General features: G+C 39.0%; 1 protein-coding gene across 2 annotated transcripts in view; it reads right to left on the bottom strand.

Annotated features, from left to right (window-relative positions):
* SEMA3A (semaphorin 3A) overlaps positions 1 to 22718 on the bottom strand; it is a 295451-nt gene that overhangs the window by 43677 nt on the left and 229056 nt on the right. For both annotated transcript variants that reach the window (XR_011030380.1, XM_068276173.1), the window contains exons 12-14: positions 14146 to 14237; positions 10445 to 10486; positions 5095 to 5252 (exon numbers count right to left, since the gene is read on the bottom strand). Coding sequence is in view for 1 of the 2 variants with exons in the window: in XM_068276173.1 (XP_068132274.1) it covers positions 5095 to 5252; positions 10445 to 10486; positions 14146 to 14237 (292 nt within the window). In the remaining variant the exon portion in view is untranslated. The remainder of the gene's footprint in view (positions 1 to 5094; positions 5253 to 10444; positions 10487 to 14145; positions 14238 to 22718) is intronic.

Here is a 22718-nt window from a genome sequence, read left to right as displayed (position 1 = left end):
AAAGCTGACACATTATGTGTATTTTGTGGGAAAATGCTGCCAATTATGTGTATTTCTGGGTCTAATACTGCAAATACCGGGGTACACCCGTAAACTTAAACTGAGGAGTGGCCTGCTAATACTGTAGTACACCAGTCAACTTAAACTGGGGAGGGGGCTGCTAATACTGAGGCACACCTGCCTACCTAAACTGAAGAGGGGATGCCTAATACTGGGGGACACACCTGCATACCTATACTGGGGAGGGGGGGGGGATCATTGGCTACCTGATCCAGGGCCCAACTAAGACTAGGGGCACATTTGGCTTCCAGGATGGGGGGTGCATTGGCTATCAACATTAGTCTGCACCCCCCCCCCCCCCCGTGGAATTTAAGATCGCAATGTAGCCCACAAGCTGAAAAGTTTGCCCACCCCTGGTTTAGCCTAACCTTAACTACAACATTACTTACTCAGCCTCCAAGACTTTCTAACCCCCATATCTATTTATACCTATTGGTATCAAAACTACTAATCTAACAACTTACACAACTTTTGAGGAAATAAATTATGACAGCCATATATGGCAGTAACTTCAAGTCACATGGATCTCCAAATGTTCTGCTGCAATTTATGGATATAATCAATATGCCTCACACAAAATAATTGTCGTTCATTTTTATAAACACAAGTTAAATACAGAACATCTCTGGTCAAGTGAGGAAGCTTTGAGCCATAATTACAGTCTCTCTCAAAGGGAATGTTCTTTCAAAAATGCATGCAATTCACCTAGTGCATTCAAGCTGTTACACATTTGATATAGCAGAGAAAGACAAGCATTCTTTGTCATCTATTGTCATGTAACTGTTTTTATCAAGTTCTTTATACATCTAATAGCATGTTGCACAAGAATCAATACATTCTCTTCAGAATACGCTTATTGGGAAAGTGTGTGCAGTTTCTTCTATGGCAATCGGGAGTATTGATTTAAGTTACATCTCAGACTGGGACTGACGACATTTTGTTCAATAAGACACAGAAGCATTGTCAGTAGGGCATTTTCGCCTTTCCTTGCAGTTTAACGGAATTTAAAGTAGCATGGTTGTTATCTATTGAAAGAGTAAAGATTAGGAAGTTTTACATTGAGCCCTAATTCATGCAAGTTTGACAGCTGTTGTGTGACTTCATGACAGCACAAGTCAGTATGGGAGAAGTATAACAATATACATCTTATTATGCAATTTTACACTTGCAATATACACTTTTAGCCTCCCTCACTTCCACCTTTTCTGAAATTAAGAAAGCCCCTCACTCTGCAAATCCCCCCAATGTTTTCAAGTAGCGATGTCCTCCTGGGATTTCTAAAATCTTGTAACATTTTGAATGCAGGTCGTCACTGCTAGGATGGGGCATGGTCATGGCACCCAGGGCCAGATCTCTAAGAAGGCCCCATAGGCCTGGAATGCTTTGGGGCAGAAGGCTGCTTGAAATCATTGCCTAGGCTAAGCATCACTGAGAGGTCAGGTGTACATATCATTGCACCAAAATATATAGCGATAGAAAGAGTTTCTGATACCAAAACCAGCCCTAACCTCTTTTCACACCTGCAGATTCCATCACCGGCTGGTATCGGAACGTAATTCCTCCATCAAGGGTTCAGGGGCAGGGCCTGATGCTATACAGATGTATTACTAGCCTCCAGGCCAATTATGCTTTCTGTTTCTATGTAGGGGGTGAGGGGCTGATAGGATGGCATGGGAAGAAGTGGCATGGAGTGGCAGGGTGAGTAGGAGACAAATGCCCTTAGCATTCACTTGTCCAAGATAATTACTAGTTGGATTGCCCACTGATGCATTCAGTGGGATTGAGGACTCCTGTGTACACATGCTGAATTTTTGACAGAGATGGTCCTGATCAGCTACCTAAGCTGAGAACCATCTAGCATGTGTACAAAGGCATCACTTCATATGGCCTGCCATATCTCAAAAATAAACAGAGCAACAAAGGAAGGTGCTTTAAGCTTTATGAAGCTGAAGGAGCTCTAACATTCTAGTCCCTCCACCAATGCAGAAAGCTGCTGAAATCTTTTGACTCCCTATGGGTATAGAGGGCCTGGAAACAGATGAATATTAATATGGTAGTTACACAGATTAGTAAGGAAATCTCACCATTCTCATTTTTATTAGCAGTAGCACTCACTCGCTCACATATTTAGTACTAAGTATGTTTTTTACCGCTAAACAAATAAAAACAGGCATTTAGAAATAATTGGCCATGTGTCAAAAAGTTCCTCACCCAGACCGTTCTGGTAGTTAGTAGATTATGTGATACATTTCAGAATTTATTATTATGTACTATACACACATTTCCTAATTCTTATAAACAACTATAACAGTAAAGTTAAGCAATTGAAATACATTCACATTTATTATGAAGATGATCTAGTTTAATTAAGGATACGTTAGTTTATTATATGCAAGTATTGCACTATAAACTACTAGGGATTCATTCATAAATAAAAGCTGAACACACAAAGCTTGGTCTAAACAGTAAAATGTCATTGTAAAAAAACGGCTAGAGGATTTGCAAAGTCAGGCCACAGCAAAGGGGATTAGTCTCAGAACAGAGCTGTAAATCCGCTTCTAATCATCTCACTCAGCTTCCTGTATACAAAAGTCAAGTATTCTTGGTGCAGAGACACTTGGTTGCATCAGTCATGTCAGCTGTTATAGAGGGATAATCAGTTATTTTCTGCTGGGGATCAAAGTCATTTCATACAAAGGCTGAAAAAGCAAGTGCAGGGTGTCTTCTATGCCTTGGAAGGTTGTTTGTTGAATAGATTACTTGCAGTCTACTCTGTACTGCCCAAGAACAGATTGCAGAATTTCATAGAGGTGATTCAATTCGTTCAAGGACACGTTCAATAGAAAGCAATAACATTTAAATTCAAGAATCCCCTGCAAATCTCATTGTTTTCCTAAAGGGTACATTTGTTTTATTAAAACCCACAGATCATGGAAACGGGACAGCATTTCTAGCATGAAAGAGAACTACTGGCCATGAGAGGCGTCTTTTTTCTTTTTTTTAATCAAGATGATACTTTATTATTTTAAGTCGCACATTTCAGAGAATAGGTCTGGGAAATTATGCAGATTTATTTATAGATCTAACAAAGATATCAAACAAGTGTCAAGAGTGGAAATAAAGCCAGCAGATGAAATTATGAAATGTGATCTGTGAAGCACGTTCACACTGCTAAGTGGTAACTTTGTCTGCTCTCAACTGTTGTCTGAACCCTTTGATATGCAATGAATGAGAGGACTTGCATAACTTTGATTCAAAGAATAGCAGTAATTCAATTATATACTAATGACTGCATCAAGTTTTAGTATGTACTGTCTTTACTTTTAATGTTACATTTTGACAAAATAAACAGCAGTAGTAAAAACAGAGTTTAGCATAGTCCGTAAAATCAATGTTTTGCCAGTTTCCAGAGCACAAGAGAGTTTGCTAAAATGTACCCTTACACTTTAAAGGACAACTGACCTGAGAGGAAAAGCAAGGTTGTCATATTTGTTTCCTTTTAACAATGCACATTGCCTGTCTGTCCTGCAGACCCTCTGGCAGAAATACTGTTAGTCACAGACCCAGAACATGCATGCAGAGAAGATGTTTGACTTACGTTTGACTGCATTTGCCACATGCTTGTTTCAGGTGTGTGATTCACATTACTGATGCATGAAAGATCAAATGGATAGCAAGGCAACTGGTATTGTTTAAAATGAAAGAAATATAGCAGCTTCCATATCACTCTAAGGTCAGTTGTCCTCTAAAGTAAAAAGACCAAAGCAGTTGTAATACACTGATGATAACTCTGTATCAGGCATGGTGTTATCATAGGAGGGTATTATTACTTTTTTATTTTAGTTTATTTATTTATTTTAAGTATTTATATAGCGTCGACATGTTACATAGCACTGTACAGAATATATTGTCTTGTCACTAACTGTCCCTCAGTGGGGCTCACAATCTAGTCCCTACCGTAGTCATATGTGTATGTATGTATCATGTAGTGCATATATCATAGTCTAGGGACAATTTTAGGGGGAAGCCAATTAACGTATCTGTATGGGGTTTTTTTGGAATGTGGGAGGAAACCGGAGTGCCCGGAGGAAACCCACACGAACACGGGGAGAACATACAAACTCCTTGCAGATGTTGACCTGGCTGGGATTCGAACCCGGGGACCCAGCACTGCAAGGCGAGAGTGCTAACCACTACGCCACCGTACTGCCCGTTAACCCCATCTAATAACATCTCCCTCATCCTCATCATAGAATGCAACCTTTGGAGATCAAAGCTTCACACATGGCGGTAGGTATGAAGTAAGTTCTAGAGAAAGGTATTCTTGTAGCTTATAGCCATCAGAAATGTAGGCTGTACACCTTGTCAGTGTTCATTTTAGCTACCCAACCAATATTAAAATATGGGTGTATTCATTTAAATTGTGGTGCAAATCTTTTTTTTAGGAGTAGTTTGTTTTTCTGTTGTTGCCCTAGGTGCTGCCCCGCTGGTAGCGGACACCAAGAGAAGATAAGGAGAGCCGCACTGATTAATAGGTCTTCAGCCCTCTCAAGTGACTTGGAGCAATGAGCAGGATGGGGCTGAACGTACAGGTCCTCAGTAAACACCTCACAGTCAATACAGGAGATATATATATATATATATATATATATATATATATATATATATATATATATATATATATATATTCTATACACATTTTACATAACAAGATGAGTTTATGTTGGTCTTTGTACGCATGCCCCATTTACTATTTATTCATTGGCTGATGCATGGGAGATGCAAGTTTTCATCTTTTTATTATTATAAGTATGGAAATAATTGTATATAACCACTTTTCAATTCAAAAGGACATATACATGTTCTAGACATATCTTCATGCCACAGAATTAAAGTTAATGTTTGCCATCTGTCATCCTTTGCTTCTCTTTACCGCTAAACAGCCATATGCTATAGAGATTATGACAAGGCAGAGGAATATGTGTTATACTCAACAGACTAATACAATAAGCAGTAAGTCTTAAAGGTTATCACCTTTTAGCAGTTGGAAAGTAGCGGGAGCATGAAGAACCATCCCAGGCACAATAGGGGTCCCTGGCAAGACAACACTCAGCACATGCTTTTCCATAAACATCACAGCGGTGTAAAGGGAGCTGGGAAACTCCAGCAGGGGAACCAATGTACAGTTGTTGCTGTAAAATGGACATTCACAAAAAAAAAAGTCAGTTGAATAAACTGTATTCTTAGGTATAGTAGATTTAGTGAGCCTATATTTTATTCCTGAAGATTCCTATCACGCATGATTACAATTAGAAAAAGAAAAAGTTTAAAATTAAAAAAATATAAAACATAGCAAGAAAAGTGAGAAAACAACAGGTTACTGTGATATGCATAATATATGTTGGCTTTTAATAAATAAGTACTAATAACAGTAATAATATGTTTTAACTGCATTAAATTAAGCCAGTAAGAAATAACTTGTTTACAAGAAATATATTTTTCTATTTTTTGTGCATCTAGTCACTTTACTAAATAAATGAAAACAAAATGGTAAAAAAATAAAAAATAAACCAGTTGCATTGCATTAACTGTAGCCAAGTACCCAAAGGCAGCTGTTTTGTAGTGTGGTGGTGGAAGGATCTACACACCTTAAATATTCTATTCTAATCAAAAGGTGCATTCTACAGTCTAACTGCAATGTGAGTAAGAGACGTTTCTTCTTCTTCGTATGCTGGGATGAAACTTATGACTATCTTCACTCTGCACCCTACACCTTCTGTACAGTTCATGAAGGAGATTTAAATCTGAAGATCACAAGGGAGGGGCATGTATCCATTGTGGGTGGGGGTTTGTCACCAGTGCAGGGCAGGCGCTTCCATAGAAGCAAAGGGTGCAATTGCCCCAGGGACCCAAGCCTGTAGGGGCCGCAAAGGTATTTCCCCCCCCCCTTTTAAATTATCTGTGCTTCCCAGGGTCCTGTAATGTCTTCAGCAAAGAAGTTCATACTTGCCAGGGCACCTCTCCTCTGTGACCCGGCCACATATTATTACATAATAACATGCCATCAGTCACAGATAAAAGGCGCCTCCACAAGGAGGAAGACAGGGAGTATTTGGAGTAACAGGCTGATAGAGGAGCACTCCTGCCAGGACACATGAGTTGTCACTCTGCAAAATGCATTGCAGGGACCTCGGTTAGCATGGTTAAGGGGGGGGGGGGCGAATGTGGGGGTTCTGGCATATGGCTCCTTTTTTTGTTGTGGGGGTGCTGTAGGGGGAGGCAAGTTAATGTTTTAAGGGGGCCCCCCTAGAACCAACCCTGCACCAGTTTAGATGCTGTAGATGGAGTTGTGTTTTTGAAATATAAGTAACATTTTCCCTTTTGCATGTTACTTTAGAGATGAGATACTATCCAGAGATGAGATCTACAGGAGTTGTGAGCTGCACTTCCTCGGTATTTTTTATGTGTATAGATTTATCTTTGTTTTAAAAGTTGTCTTTTAAGCTAGCAAAAGGGAACAGCCTTGAACATTTCACTGTGATAATCCAGGAGTTAAAAGTACGGCCTCTTACTATAGTGCTTTTGTTCAATATAAAGCAATAATGCAGCATTGGTGTTATCGCATGTGCTTTTTACAAGCACAATTGTACTGTGCAGCTGAACCCAGTGTCTGGAAATGATGACTTGTATATTTCCATCAACATGGGGGGAAACAGTCCCCATTCTGTTAACATGATTTTACCATAGCCTTCTAAATCCAGAAAGTCACCAGACTCGTGGCTATATTTCCGGGGTTATGCAAAGAATATAGGTTTTGATGTGTTTAACTGTGCTTCTGCCAGCACAACAGATCCTTCCCTCCTCTCAAATAAAACATGTTTTGTTGCCAAATACAATTAACTGAGACAGAAAAAAAGGAGTCCATATGCTTCATACAAGCTGTTTCCAAACTACAACGTAGCATTTGTTTAAACGTCTCTAATATGCTTGCAACACACTGTGTGCAAGCTCAGATATTCTGTACATTTATTGCAATATACAATTTATCTATCGTCAATAGCGCATAAGGTGTTATTTATATAGTATGACAGAATAAAAACCATGTGACGGCTAATCCTCATTTGATGTAAATTCTTTACAGCATTGTTTTGGCTATGTATTATGCATAACTTCATCTGGATTTTTCTTTTTTTTAAATTGCATTTGAGCGTGAGAAGAAATTGTCATGGGACAGCAGAACATTCATAAGTTCTGCTTTCCAAGCTTAAGAATACCAAGATAAATACAGTATAAGTACAGTTAATGGTTGCAGAGAGCACATTTTCAGCTTTGTCAATGATGTGTACATTATTTCATTCAACGCATTAATGCACAGTCTTGTACTGTGGTGTTATACTGCAATTCACAATCATTCATTAGAAACTACAGCTTATTAAGCTACAAAGATATGCAGTAAATGTGTTAACCTCTTTAAAGTGTGGGCAGATCTCTAGATTTAAGTACCGGTTTCCCTCGCCCACTGCAAAATTCTAATAGGGTTTTGAAAAAAAAAATCTAAATTGTATTTTAGTGTCCTGAAATGTACCCAAAAATCATGATCTCAGCAGTGTTCACAAATCCTGTATTTGTACATATTCTTCTCTCACTGTGACTTCAACAATATTCTTCTCCATGTTCTGTAAGCTCTTCTAACAGGCATGCCATACAGAATGCACAGAAGAGAGCAATCCCAGAAGAGAGAGCAACAAGAATTAAAGCCTGCAGTACATCTCTATAGGCCCATAACCACTACATGATTTTTTCACCAATCTGAGTTTTTTTGAGCGACAAGCAATCATTTCCATGTTCTTGTGATGTGGTTACAGGCAAGAGATTACGTGAACGACGCCCAGCAATGTACGGCGGTAATGACTGTCACGGCACATTGGATCTTTAACATCCCCAATGATTCCTGTAGAAGCTACTGTGATTGATTGAAGTCTCATTTTCGCCTGTCGTGTATGCACCACCGCCTATACCTGCTGCCAGGAAGATGGATCAGAAAGTGCTTCCCCGGGCAGTGAGAGTTCCCGGGGCCCCAAGCCCCGGGCAGTGAGAGTTCCCGGGGCCCCAGGCTGGCTTGTGCACCATTGTTTTTAATTTTATTGTAGATTCCCATGCAGTTTAGTTAGGAGGGGTGCAGATGAGAGGGAATATCCTGCACGCTGGTGCCCCCTGCTGGTCATATAGCCATTGTCTATATGCAACTGAAGCCCTCTCCAACGATTGGCTGACCTGCTCAGCTTCTGCTTGATTAATCACTGCAGACTAGGTGTAACGTCTGTGTGCACTTCTTATTGGCTTATAAGCAGCCTGCAGGCTTTATAAAGCAGCAGAGGACTGTTTGGGAGTGAGTATTTCCCTTTGTGTGTTTGGTAGGCAGAAAGTTCTTGTCATCGTGGGACGTGCTGGGATCCATCTTCCTGAGCTGCGAGGTAAGTATTCAGATTATGATTCTGCTCTTTGTAAAAGGCAGATGATGGAGTCCCGAATAAAGAGGGCACTCAACAAGCAATCTGATGAGTGAAATGTTAAGACATAATAACACCTATTTCTAATTGGTTCTTGGATTTAGGCCTGGTGACATGGGATGTAAGACTGTCATTTAGCACTTGAAGTAAATTGTGGTAGCCTCTATTGGTCAGTCACCACACAAATGCACTGGAATTGGCTAAGTTAAATAAAAATAATCAGCAATTAGGTAAGAATGCACATGTGTTTGTTTATGGAAGGCTCAGTCTGCCTAAAACTGATATTTCAGCCTTATGTGACAGCTGGCAATAAGCAGCTATCAAGAATTAGAACAGTATGGCTCCAAATGTGCCTGTTTTTCACTGCAATATACTCAGCAATGACAGCAGGAATATAAAAGTAATGTCTGCAGAATCTCAGCTGCATCCAGTTTATTGTGATATTTCTTTATATATGACCAATTTGCTTCACACAAAAGCTGTCACAGCTACTAATATTGTGGCCCATCGCAACATGAATTTTAAAAGGCCTGTTACTTTGAACAAAGAAAATGATGTGCTATATTGAGTCATTTTAAGAATACTCTGTGTTATATTCCAAAATATTTTAAATAGTGATGAATTGTCATTTGAGATTGAAAAATAAAAATTCCAACTAAGCTTTAATTTTGGCAAGATGCCACTCAAGGGGAGGGGGTTTAGAAACCTCATTAACAAAGTTTAGAAACCTCATTAACAAAGTGCTTCTTTACCAGAAAGCACAAACTGACACTGCAAGGTGCTACTCAATAACAATTCAAAGAATATATGAAAATAAAATATAGCTTCTAAAACATTTTAGGCTTTGTTCACATTGTGCCAGGTTACAAACGGCCCATTCAGAGCCAGACAGTGGACCAATGGGGAGCCCCAGTGGGAGCTTCAAAGATGCTTTGCCGAGGTTCAGAGAAAATTACAATGATGTAACTTGTGGCGAGGGGCAGCGAAAGTGTTTGACGGATGCAGGTAAATAGATTGGGGGTGCCTCCTTCAGGACTGACGGACTAACGAGGAGCTCTGGGGGACTCTTTATTAACCACTTCAGCCTTCAGTCATTTTTTACCTTATGCATCCGAGCAATTTTCCCCTCCCATTCATTCGCCAATAACTTTATCACTATTTATCACAATGAATTGATCTACAGTATATCTTGTTTTTTCCGCCACCAATTAGGCTTTCTTTGGGTGGTACAAAGGGTCTTATGGCAACCACCATTTACAATGAATTTGGGAAAATCTTTGAAAAACTAAAATTTGCTGCATTTGTGAAAAAAAATAGCCAAACAAAATTCCTTTGAGTAGCTAAACATTTCTTGCATTCATTTTTGAGCTACTACAATGCATATTACATTTTAACAGAATCTATTGTTTCATATGGGCACCTCTAGTTTTGTGGGTTGTGTAGATTATAAGTAAAGTATTGCAGGGTAAAATGAACTTAATTTAAACAAAACAAACAGTATGGAGAATGTATGGTATTATTAGGTTTCCAGTACATGATAAATTAGACGCATTTTCTTTTAAAATGTATTTTTATAGTTTAGAACAAAGCTAAATGACAGTTTAAACATCCAAGGCAAAAACTTAATTCCAGTCTACTAAATGACATCTTTATGTTGTGTTTATAACAAAATAGCTAACTATGCCTCCAAATGTTTAATGTTTCTTTTTATGTATCCTTTAATGATGTTTTTCTAAATCCAGCTGATGTCAAAGTAGAGGAAAAGGATGTTGTATTACAATTATTGTGCATGGGATTGCCAAGATGCTGTCAAGAGGACATAAAAGCTACAGCACAAAGGAAACATAGTAAGCAAATGAAAAGCTACTGCATACTTGCTTTGTGGAAATCTCCATGGCAGTAATAGCAGTAGGCTCCTGTAGAGAGAAAATGGGCACATATCAGTAAAAGAATACTTTCAGTTTATAACTAGAGAACAAAAAATTAACATATGTGGTGAGTTTTTTATTAAAAAACAAAATTGTGTAAAGTTGATTTTTTAATACCGGTATATACACTCTTGCAAGATGATGTAACAAGCCTTTCACTTTTAATATTCATGTCACAGTACAAGTCAAATGGAAAATGCATTTGTAAACTTGAATAAAAATACAAACACTACAAAATGGTAAGATGGCTTTAATGGCGTGTAAACTCCTGGGAACTAAATCTATACCTTTGCACTATATCAAAATGATTTTAAAATAACAACTTTTAATTTCTGCAATGATATTTCACATATATTTGGATACAGCATGTAGCGACTGATATTTCGGCCCTACTCACATGGGATGGTCATGAAGTGGTGCGGTTGCAACCCAACATCAGTCTTATTAAACCACATAGTAATTCTAGTTGATAGATAGGGCAGTGGTGTAGCTAAGGAGCTTTGGGTCCCAATGCAAGTTTTGTCATTGCCCCCCCCACCACCACCACCACCACCACCACACTATACATAGCAGGTTTAGGTGCATTGTATCAAAAGTTAAATACAACTACAATGTCAGAGGTGTAAAAGGGCAGGGTGAGCAGTTTGTTAATGATTACTACTATTTAAAGCATCTATAGACATGATCATTACCAGAACAGGGCCAATAAGGAGCTGATACTGCGGTTAAGGGAGGGCCGCTCTGGCCCAAGGGCCCCGTGTGCGGTCTCAACCTCTACACCCCCTATTGCTACGCCACTGGATAGACGTTATATGCTTTTGCCTGCATTTGTATAAATTACTATACAAATGCCACCAGAATATAAAATGTGTTTTTGCAACTTTCTACTATTGTGTATGAAAGCATTACACTCAAGTGATGAACAAGTGGTTAATAGCAGCACCAGTACCTGTTTACTGCTTTTTTTTTTTATGTCTGCGTGAATACAGCATTTAAGTGAAATTGTACATTTGTTGAGACATAAACACCCTTTAGCTCAGCTCTCTACACAAGTACTGCTAGAAGCAAAGCCACATGTTAGCTTCTAAGCACTAGCATCTAAGCACTCAGTCTTTCAGACTTTCTATAGTTCTTCACTCTGGAGTAAATTCACATATGGACAGGTACACAGACTAGCTACATACATTTTTTTAAATCCCATAATCTTAAAGTGCACCCAAGCCAAAGCTTGGGTACAAAATCAGATACCTTAAGAGAGGGAAGCCTCAGGATCCTATTGAGGCTTCCCTCGCTGAGTGCAGCCCCCAGAAGATTAGTGACAAGGTATTGTCGCTAATCACATAAGGACCCCTCAGCTCCTTTTCCTGGATCATGGTCACGCAATGGCCGACTGAGCCTGCCCGTGCATGCGCAGTTAGCCGGAGCCGCAGGCTCTGTTCTACCGCACATGCATGGCTACTGCGTGGCCAGGAAGTGGAGTTGCACAGTGAAGGGGGGCCATGCTCTACAACAGAGGGCTTCAGACAAGCAAGGGAAGCCTCAATAAGATCCTGAGGTTTCCCTCTCTTCAGGGTAAGTATCTGATTTTTGACCCCAAGCTTCGGCTTGGGTTCACTTTAATGTGCACTGTCTTCACACATTAAGATTAATATGTTTCTGTGACTTTACTCCTCTGATTCAAAACTGTCACCTTGGGAGCTTCGATTTTGTTAACAGTCAGTAAGTGCAGTAAGTAAGTAAACAACAAATATGTTCTGTGTGTATGTCTGTCTATCTAGAATTATACATAATTATGGTAACAGGTTTACATTACTCTGATACCTGCTTATTGATGGTAACTGTGAAGCTCACAATCTGCAAAAAATGTTACTATGAAAACGGTCACCAAATGAAATCCTTACACAAACACGTTGTTTAAGCTTGCAACTGTACAGATAACAAAAAGAAAAAATGTTCTATTAAATTATATGGCAGCACAATTAAGGAAAATTGCAGTGTTATATATTAGCCAAATGTAGTATGTAAATTTTATTGCATTAGCAATTTTAAATTTGATTTAACCACCATCAATTCCAGTACAATAAAAACTAATACAATTAAATCCACAACCAAGATGGATATAACTTCTGCCATATTTTGTTATTAATGTGCACCTGTAGGCATACTGTGGCAAACTTGTTAAAGGGAATGCGTACAGATTTTTTTTTAAATAAACACTGTTTTTTAGAACTAAAACAATATATATAATTTTAAATGTTCTTATTTAAGAAAATATCACAATTAAAATGAAAATTTGTTTAGGGCTTCAACTGTTGGTTTGTCTGGAAAGCTTTGTGAGTAAAAAAGTATGACTGCTGCAGAAAAACAAATGTAAAAAGTATACATATAAAGAGTAATTAATGTGAAAATCTTCTTAGTTATCCATTGAAAAGTAATTTTTTTTACAATATATTTTTTGGTCTACCTAAATTTGTTGTTTAGCATGATCAAGAGACATGTTTGTTGCTTCAGGGATGCTAAATATGGATTTGTGGTCATGAGCTGAAAGAGAGTAAAGGTCCATGCACACATCCAATTTTAATTGCTGATTAATTGGCCAATTTTACCACTGCTTTGAAGTATAAGGACAATCAAATTTTGAAAACTATTAACAGATTGTGTAGGTAAGCTCTCATACTACGTGGAGTTGGTAAAATTGGTAAAATTAAATGTGTGTGCATGACTTAATAGTCCAATGATTCAAAACGTACATATTTTAAAATTGATACTGTAGAGATCTGTACCAGCATTGGTAAAGGAGGCACATAGTTATGTCCTCACATATTCAGCATTGAAGCAGCTGGCTTGTAGTGATTCAGGGTAAAAAGAGGATATAGCCACATCCAGCCATGTCTCACCCACCTGCCCACCTGAGTTGAATACAGCCTCCTGAAGTCAGACTCTGGTAAGTGAGGTTGTGGTTTGCCACCTTTCAATCTACATGGTCATAGCCCAGCTCTGCTTCAATGCAGAGCCTGTTACATGGTGCAGTGGGTGGGCAGGGCTATAGTAGCTTCTGCTCTCATTCTCAACTATGAGGACATACACACAGCAGAGTGACCCACCAGAGCTCCTGAGATATTTTTTTCTCCAAATTATCACTGTAGGGGGGATGGTAAGGCTGCATAGATCTATAGCCTTGCTGTCCGTGTACATCATGACATGTTTGACATAGGTTCACATTAATAAAAGTGTTGATTTGTTTGTGTAAAAACAAGGCAAACATGTCCAGTTTCATAAAGGTGTGTGAGCATACTGTATTTTTGTAGATCTCTTAAGGCCCATACACACAGATTTTTCCGAACAACGAGTCGTTTGAACGTCCCATTGTTCAGTCACCGCACGCTAAATCGGGCGTGTGTACAGACTGTCATTCGGGTGATAAGACTGATTTTGAGCGATCTGCCCGGTGGATAGAGTCATGCTCACAATATGTGAATTATGCTTCTGTACAAGCAACCACTTTTATGTTTTTGTTTGCAGATGAGTCTGGTAAATCTAAAACAGGTTTGTGTGTGAACATGATAGTACAGAGAGTCAACTTGATATTAGACATGTTAATTCCACTGAGAGCATTACTTGCACTAGAAAACATCAATTGCACTCACCCTGAATACAGTCATTTCTTCCAACAGCACTTCTTCCAAGTCATGCCAAGTTTCCTTAGGAACAGAAACCACCTTCAAAACAGTACCCATATCTTTACAAGGGGATAAAAACAGAAAGAGAAACACATAAGTTGACATGTTCTCTGTTATCATTGGTTCACCCATCAATAAACATTGAAATCTTATTCAGTTGGCTTATTTATAGAAAGGGTGGTTCCTATGTTCTGTTATAGAGACCATGAAATAAAAACAAATTTTAGTCAGATCTGTATTTGTATTGGAGAGTCTCAGCCCTAAAGATCAATCACTGTCAGCTTAATGAATGAGAGCATATGAAGGCCAGAAAGCATTGTGTGGAAAAAAGTGCACTGTTCATTTGTTAGCAAAGCATATGTCCTGCATAAAACTAAATATTCAGAAGCAATTCAGATCATAATGTCAAACTACATACAATCATAAGAACAGTTGATGCTTAAAAGGTTAACTTCACATTCACTGAGATTTTAAGTAGCTAAGAACTACCATACCATCTGAGTTTCTACCTGCAATGACATTCATTGTAAAACAGAAAAAAAAAAGAAAAAAAAAACATGCCAGTTTAAAACCTCCAAAAGCATGTGTATTTTACTATACAGGAACTATTATTATTATTATAATTATAATTATTATTATTATTATTATGTATTCATATAGCACTGACTCCCTTGCAGCAATTTTAAACAGATAGTTTTGTTACTAACTATTCCTCAGAGAGGCTTACAATCTAATCCCCTACTGTAGTCATATGGTCATATATACAGTGGACTCAGGGCCGGATTTCTGGCAAGGCCACATAGGCCATGGCCTAGGGCACCAGAAATTTAGGGGCGGCTCAGTGAGGGACAGTAAAGCTGTTCCATGCAGCCATCCCTATCTACAAGGACAGCTTTAACTTTTGAACTCTCTGTCCTGTGTACTTGTGTCATCCCTGAAAGACCTGTAAGCTCTATCCTGCAGGTACACGTCAGCCTAACTCACATGGTGGCACAATGGGACCATCATTAATGAGATGAAAAACATAACGTAAAAGTTCTTAAGGAAAATATAACATAATTTATACGCGTATTACTGAAATAGTTATTGTCTGTGATATCTAATGATGTAAGTAGAATTCTCATTGGGGCACACGGAGATAACAACCATACAGACGGTATAATTGGCCTTGGGCGGTAAAAAGTACAAATCCGGCCCTGACAGTGGTGTGAAAAACTATTTGCCCCCTTCCTGATTTCTTATTCTTTTGCATGTTTGTCACACTTAAATGTTTCTGCTCATCAAAAACCGTCAACTATTAGTCAAAGATAACATAATTGAACACAAAATGCAGTTTTAAATGATGGTTTTTATTATTTAGTGAGAAAAAAAACTCCAAATCTACATGCAAAGCATGCAAAAGAATAAGAAATCAGGAAGGGGGCAAATAGTTTTTCACACCACTGTACATCCTAGTCTAGGACCAAGGGGACCTAGGGGAAAGTTAGGGAACGTATCTGTATATTTTGGGATGTAGGAGGAAACCGGATTGCACAAAAGAAAACCCGCACAGACACAAGTAAAGCATACAAACTCATTGCTCATAGTGTCCTGGCTGGGTTTTGAACCTTGGACCCAGCCCTTGGAAGCGAAAGTGTTATCTACTATGCCACCATGCCTAGTGAACTTGTACTTAATTGGGGGTGTCTTTACCAAATCAGAAAGCAAAATTACTACAATAGTAAAACAAAAAAAGTTAATAAGAATTCAATTTCATTGAAAACCACAAATATGTTTAAGATTTCTGAAAATGTAGGATATCAAAGTTGCATGCAAATCTTAACATTTCCTGTAAAGACTGACTTGCACCCTCCCATTTCTAACTTCCTTATTGGTCAGTTATAATGGACCTTTCCTATTCAATACAAATTAATAGGACAATAAGGGCTTGATTCACTAAAGGGTGCTAAGTGTTAGCATGCCAGCGAAAAGCCCCTTAGCGCGTGCAAAGTAACTTTGCATGCACTAATATGCTTGCAAAAGTTTGCACGTGCAAAGTTTAGCTCTACGCGGTCCAAAATGTCGCACCGGTGCGTGCAAAATGTTGCACTGTCCGCGTGCAAAATATCCTGAACAGCTATTTTGCACACGGACGGCGTTTTGGGTGCACCGGATAGCGCGCAATCAGTAACAGCTTTGCCCGAGCAAACTACTTAGCACCCTAGTTTGCATGTGCAAAGCTTTTAGGCGTGCTAACTCTGTTAGCACGCTTTAGTGAATCAAACCCTAAGTCTGTTTTTGAGAACACACCCCTCCATACTCAAAGCTACTCTTCGCTCAGTAACAGCCAGAACAGTTTAGCTCTCTGAACACTTCTGCCTTGTCCTCATATGGGCCCTTATTCTATTAACTTTTTCTCCTAAGTTTTCTTCTAGGTGGTATTTTCACACCTTATCAATCAAATGTCTGAAACCAACAGCAAGCAAAAAAAAAATACTCAAAATAAATGGTGATAGTACTTTTTCACAGACTATGTGGTACTTTCTCAATTCCAGAGTGCTGAACATGTTTAAACAGAAGATGCAACATTATCTCCTGGTAGAAAAAATTAGGGGAAAAAAGTGAATTGAATAAGGGCTTCAGAGGGAGGTAGGGGAAGAGATGGAACAGATGCACACACCTGAGAAGGGGAGGGTGACAGTGGATAGAGCTGGATGGATGGACCAAACACATTCATGGATGCAGTACCAAACATAAGGAGACAGAGAGTAAAAGATGAAGGCAGGAAAGTATGTAATTTTATTTGTTTTCACATTTATTATTGATTTAGTAGAGTGGCAATGGCATAAGGGTCTATGGTAATTGTACAAATTATTTAGTACATTATCGTGCATTTACATAGCACTGAAATCTTCTGCAGTGTTTTACAGAGTACATCATTTTTTTCCCCTAGCTGTTCCTTATACATAGCATCACTTTATTGTGAGAAATTGCTTTACTGACCAGAAGAAAACTCATGCCTGTTTACTTTCATTTGGCCATTGAACGAAGCTTCCTATTTCTTTACAAGTCTGAATGTTCATGACATGAAATTGTGTTTGAATTTAACCTCTGGTTATGAATGTGTTATCTGCTCAATCTCTTTTTTGCAGTGTTGTGAACAATTTAAAGAATGTCAGGCAAAGCAAGGCTTAGTTATGCTACTTCTGAATCTCTGACTTGAAACTTTATAGAATACTAGTATAGTAGCAGGCATACAATACAATTGAATACCAGTATATATATGTCAGTGTGAGTACTGTTCCCTGCATATGTACCTAATAACTATGCTTCTTCTTTTGGATCTAGATGTGAGGATTTAACCATACGCCCCAAAAGATGTAATTTCACTTTACAGTTGAAATAAATATTCTTTAAACTTAAAGCCAATATCAAGGCATTAACCTAAATCCACTATTCATACCTTAGTAGTCAGAGAGTTCAATATATATTTTGTGTTTGTGTACACATTATTATTATTCATGACCAGAAGCAGCCATAAGCAGCAGATTTAATTTTAAGCTCTGTGGGTGGGCGGAGCCACTGCTGCTGCTTGGATTGTATAGTCCAATGTTAAGACTGCAAGAGGCAGGCTCAGGCTGAATCTATCACAGAAAATTAATTTATCTTATTAACATGAATAATAGTCTATGGAGCAGGAAAGGTCTGAGGTCTAGGATTCAGACCAGGCAATAACAGCTAATCAAGCAGGTTATTCAGAGACACAAACAAGCTCTTTCATTTTGTGTATACACCAGAATAATTCTGATTGAGTGACAATGAAGAGAGCACAAAATAGTCACCCTTGGTGTACGCAAAACATTTCATATCCACCCCCCCCCCCCAACACACGCACCAAAAAATGAAAACAAAAATAGTTTTGTACCCTTTCAAAAATTCTCCAGCTTCACAGGTGCACACAAAGACAAAGATGTAGCCACTGCACTTAATGTAAACCAGAGATGTGGTAAAGATTTGGTACTTACCCGTGACTTCTTCTCACCCCATCAGCACATCTGAGTCCCTCGCCGTCCCTCCCATGCGTACAAGACCCCGACTGACATGACTGAGCCAGTTACCGGGGCTGATTTTGGCAGAACAGCAGACCGCAGGAGGACAGCGAGGGACTCAGATGTGCTTATAGGGCAGGAGGAAGCCTTGGATAAGAAACAAAACTTTACTTTACTACATCTCTGGTACCCTTCAAATGTGAGGATTAGAAGTGGGAAAGATTCTAGATAGTACATTTTTTTTATGCTCCAGAATGTTAATCCTCTCCTTATTAATCTGTTTTTCTACATAGAAGTTCATCTACTATCTTTGGTTCTATACGGCTCATACTAAGCACACTATGTTCTTCAGAAATTGAAGAAAGATCAATTACTGTTTCTATCTGGCACATTCTTTTTAAATATGGTTCTACCATATTGAATTAAACACACCGTTTTAAAATCAATAGGGTTTTTTCTAATTTACTCCTAAACATTGTATTTGGCTTCTTCCCCTTAGAAACCAGGAACAAATAGATTTATCCATTTTCACCTACATACCCTGTGTAAGTATGGAAGGTTACATACTCCACTGTACTGAACTCCTGTGTTGTCCTATACTTTCTTCAGTCTTTAATTACATCATTGTATATCTGAAACCTCACATGTACACCAACTGCTGCCTCAATAGCAATATATCACTTCTGCAAAGCTATAATGTTTTATGTGCATTTTATGGTCACAGTAAAACAGTATCACACATATATCAGAGAAAACACAGTGTCACATATGCACAAAGGTCCAGATAACATCTCTGCTGATCTTTAAGAGCACTTGTCAAGCTGAAGTACAGCTAAATTTACACTTCACAACCTATGCAGCTGCATGCTGGAGGCATTGCAATCAACCTCACTGAGCTGCATTCCCCTCACATGTACAGCACTCTGCAATGATCTGACACATCCACATTTTGTTCATTTAAAGCCTTGTAAAATGTTGTTGTCTTTATTTTTGCAGCTCTAAACGGATATGCCTTTAATGATTAAAACATACAGGTAACTGCAAACAAACAGATGTAGAGATTAGCCTCCTATCTGACCTCCCAGAACATGATATTGTGTTCATAAAATCTAAAATCCCTATCAGCTTTATAAACTTTCTCTTGTGTAACCGAAAAAAGACACAAGATTTTTGTTTCTAATTAATTCCTCCCCTCACTCTGTTTTGACAAGAATATTTTCTTAGTTTGCACTTTCTGCAGCCAAGATATTGTAATGTTTTCTGCAAACTGGTTTCACTTTGGAAATCCAAGAAAATCAGCAGCAGCAGCGTAGCTGTTTATTGGTAATCACATTTATGTTATATTAAAACATTTATTTTTAAATATATTTTGAAGTAGTATGTTTTTCAAAGTTTTAAACAATTTGCAAATCTAGAACACTATTTCAACCCAATCAAAAGTCATCTCTCACTGATCTGTAATCTGATTTGCTAGAGTAAGCTCCAACATGATTGGCTACCATAACTCATTGTAAACTTTCCAGCACACTTTCCAATAACTCTCGGAATACTGCTATATTACTACATTATGAGTATTTTAGGTATTGGACTGACAGTTAATAAAAACACAAATTAGGTCAAAATCTGTCTCTGCATAGGCAGAGTCCATGATCCAAAATCCAGACCTATGTTTTTTGGCACACTTTGCTGTATAACAGGTTGCATTATGGTAACAGTTTGTGTGAAACAGGACCGTTGCAGTATAATAGGTTGTGTTATGGTAACAGTATGGCTTACAGTGTAATACCGCTAAACATGCGTGATAACAGTAAAGGTTAGGTAAATCAGGCTTTTAATTGACTGCATGCTTCACTGTACCCAAAGTAATGAGAGCATAAGGTACGGTGCCACTGTCTGTGTGCTGTCACAGAACGTAACGGCCACTGTGAACATGGCTTAAGTGTTAAGACACAACAGTATGAGAGTAGGGTCAGTGTTAGGCATAGGTATATTCAGTGAGGCATTAAAGTTTAGGGTTAGACAAAGGCTAATTGATAAAATTATTGTTCAGCTTAGCAGTGTTGGCGTTAGCTAAAAACGTTTTGTCATTCCAAAATAGCACTAAACTAAATATGTAATGCCTAAAATAGTGCAGAGTCTATAGGATAAACTAATAGACCATCTGAAAAACGTAAACAACAGAAATGTGCGGGATTATGTTGTTCCCCACAGCTGCACATGACAAGCAGAAAACGATCTCTGAAATGTACAGGAGGTCCATGTTATTAAGTGGGTGTTCTGTGCAACACTAGGAGAATAATAATTTTTTTATGTTCCCATCCATAGGATGCCATAAAATACACATTCCACAATACAAAGACCATGTCAGGGTGCACAGAAAGTCCACAGACCTGCCTTCAGCATATGGTAAGCTAGGTTCACTAAAACAATGTTTGATTACTAGCCTTTTATTAGGGTCACAGGGATCACTGATCTGCATGAGACTTTTTTTTTAAAGAGAGAGAAAGAGCAAGAAGGACAAATTTGTTGGTAATTCTTCCTGGGAAAAAAGGAGAATTAACAATTCTTCATTAAACAATTTAAAACTAGCATAAAAAATGGACCCTCATTGTCACTCTGTACAGAACAGAACTCAGACATTGCTTTATAGTTTGATTCAACAGAAAATGTCAAATAAATAACAAAAGTAAATATATAAAAAAATGGCAAGGCTAAAAATGATGGGACCCTTAACCTAATACTTTATTACAGGACCTTTAGAGGCAGTCACTGCAAACAAGCACTTCCTATAGATTTTAAGGAGACTTCTGTAACTGTCAGCACGTTGTTTTGCCAATTGTTGTGAACAAACTGCTCCAGCTGTGTCAGGTTTAAAGGATGCCTCCTCCAGCCTACTGTACATCCCTTACTTTTCCCATAGATGCTTGTCAGGATTCAAATCACCTGAGTCTTTTTTAACTGAACTCAGGGTCACTCAAAAAGCAATGTGTGGTGCGATAAGACACTGTCGGACCTTGACCTCAGAGTTCAGTTAGTATCTTTAGAAGTGATGCTTAACCTTATTTGGCTACTATCACTCTTCAGCCCTTTTTGGTGTGAACTCTCCTCTGGCAGCTCATCTATGAAGGTTTACTAGAGTCTCATGGACCTTTAAACTTCTGAAAATGATTTGCAACTTTTGTCACAGGAACATTATACAGTGCTCACATCTTCCGCAGCACTTTATATAATGAATACAGTCATGTCACCAACTATCCCTCAGAGGAGCTCACAATCTATTATTTTCCATAATCAGCCATTGTCTTATGTTCCTATTATAGGCTAAGGTCAATTTCTTGGTGGGGATGAATCAATCTATCCGGACCATAAATATAGGGGAAATACAATCTTTATGCAGATAGAGTTCTAGGCTTGCAGTCACACTAAGCCAAAAGTGCCTGCTCTTGTCAGAGTTATAGCCCAGATTTTACTGGGGTCCCAATTGTTGATAAATGAGAGTTAAGGTGGCCATACACTGGTCGATTTGCCATCAGATTCAACCAACAGATAGATCCCTCTCTGATCGAATCTGATGCTGCTGCTGCCCCCGCCCGCATACATTACCTGCTCCGCCGGCGCGACTCCAGTCCCCCGGTCACCGCTGCTCTGTCTGCGCTCTGGTCTCCAGGTCCGGCATGCCTCACTTCTTCTAGCCCGGCAGGAAGTTTAAACAGTAGAGGGCGCTCTACTGTTTAAACTACCTGCCGGGCTAGAAGAAGTGAGGCATGCCGGACCTGGAGACCAGAGCGCAGACAGAGCAGCGGTGACCGGGGGACTGGAGTCGCGCCGGCGGAGCAGGTAATGTATGCGGGCTCTATTGCGTCGGTCGTCGGGCACTCGAACGCCGCTAGCGATGCGCTCTTTACCCGCGGGCGATCGACGGTTATTTTCCGCACGGCGCGATCGACGGGATAGGACGAAATGGATCGAAATTCGGCGTGTAGCATGAACGATTGGCAGCAGATTCGATCCCAGTGATCGAATCTGCTGTCAAAACGGGCGCAAATCGGGCCAGTGTAAGTAAGGCCAGCTTAAGAGTGCTAGGCTGCTAGCCAATATGCCAGCATTCTGCCAAAATCCAATTATTTATGATCGTTTTATGGGTTTAAAACAGGTCCAGACCATTTTGGAATGTCTTTGTAGAACAAAACACTGCTACATCCCTTTTCATCCTTGCTTAGCTTTACACAGTCATATCAACTGCATGCAAGAACATATGAGAAAAAGCACATACTATGCACTCAATACTGTGTAGGTTCCCCTCGTGTCACCAAAACAGCTAACTTATCAAGACAAACACCACAAAATCTCAGAAGGTGTCCTGTACTATATGGCACCAGGGCATTTGCAACCCATCATTTAAGTATCCGAAATTCAAAGATAAGCCCCTTGAGGATTGGAGTTGTTTTAATTCACATCTTAAAGTAAACTGGAAATGAATAAGGAAAAATATTTTACACATACCTGGGGCTT

The sequence above is a fragment of the Hyperolius riggenbachi genome, chromosome 3 (genome assembly GCF_040937935.1).
Source record: "Hyperolius riggenbachi isolate aHypRig1 chromosome 3, aHypRig1.pri, whole genome shotgun sequence".
NCBI lineage: Eukaryota > Metazoa > Chordata > Amphibia > Anura > Hyperoliidae > Hyperolius > Hyperolius riggenbachi.
Note: the sequence above shows the minus strand (reverse complement) of the source record. Positions and strands in the feature narration are given on the sequence as shown.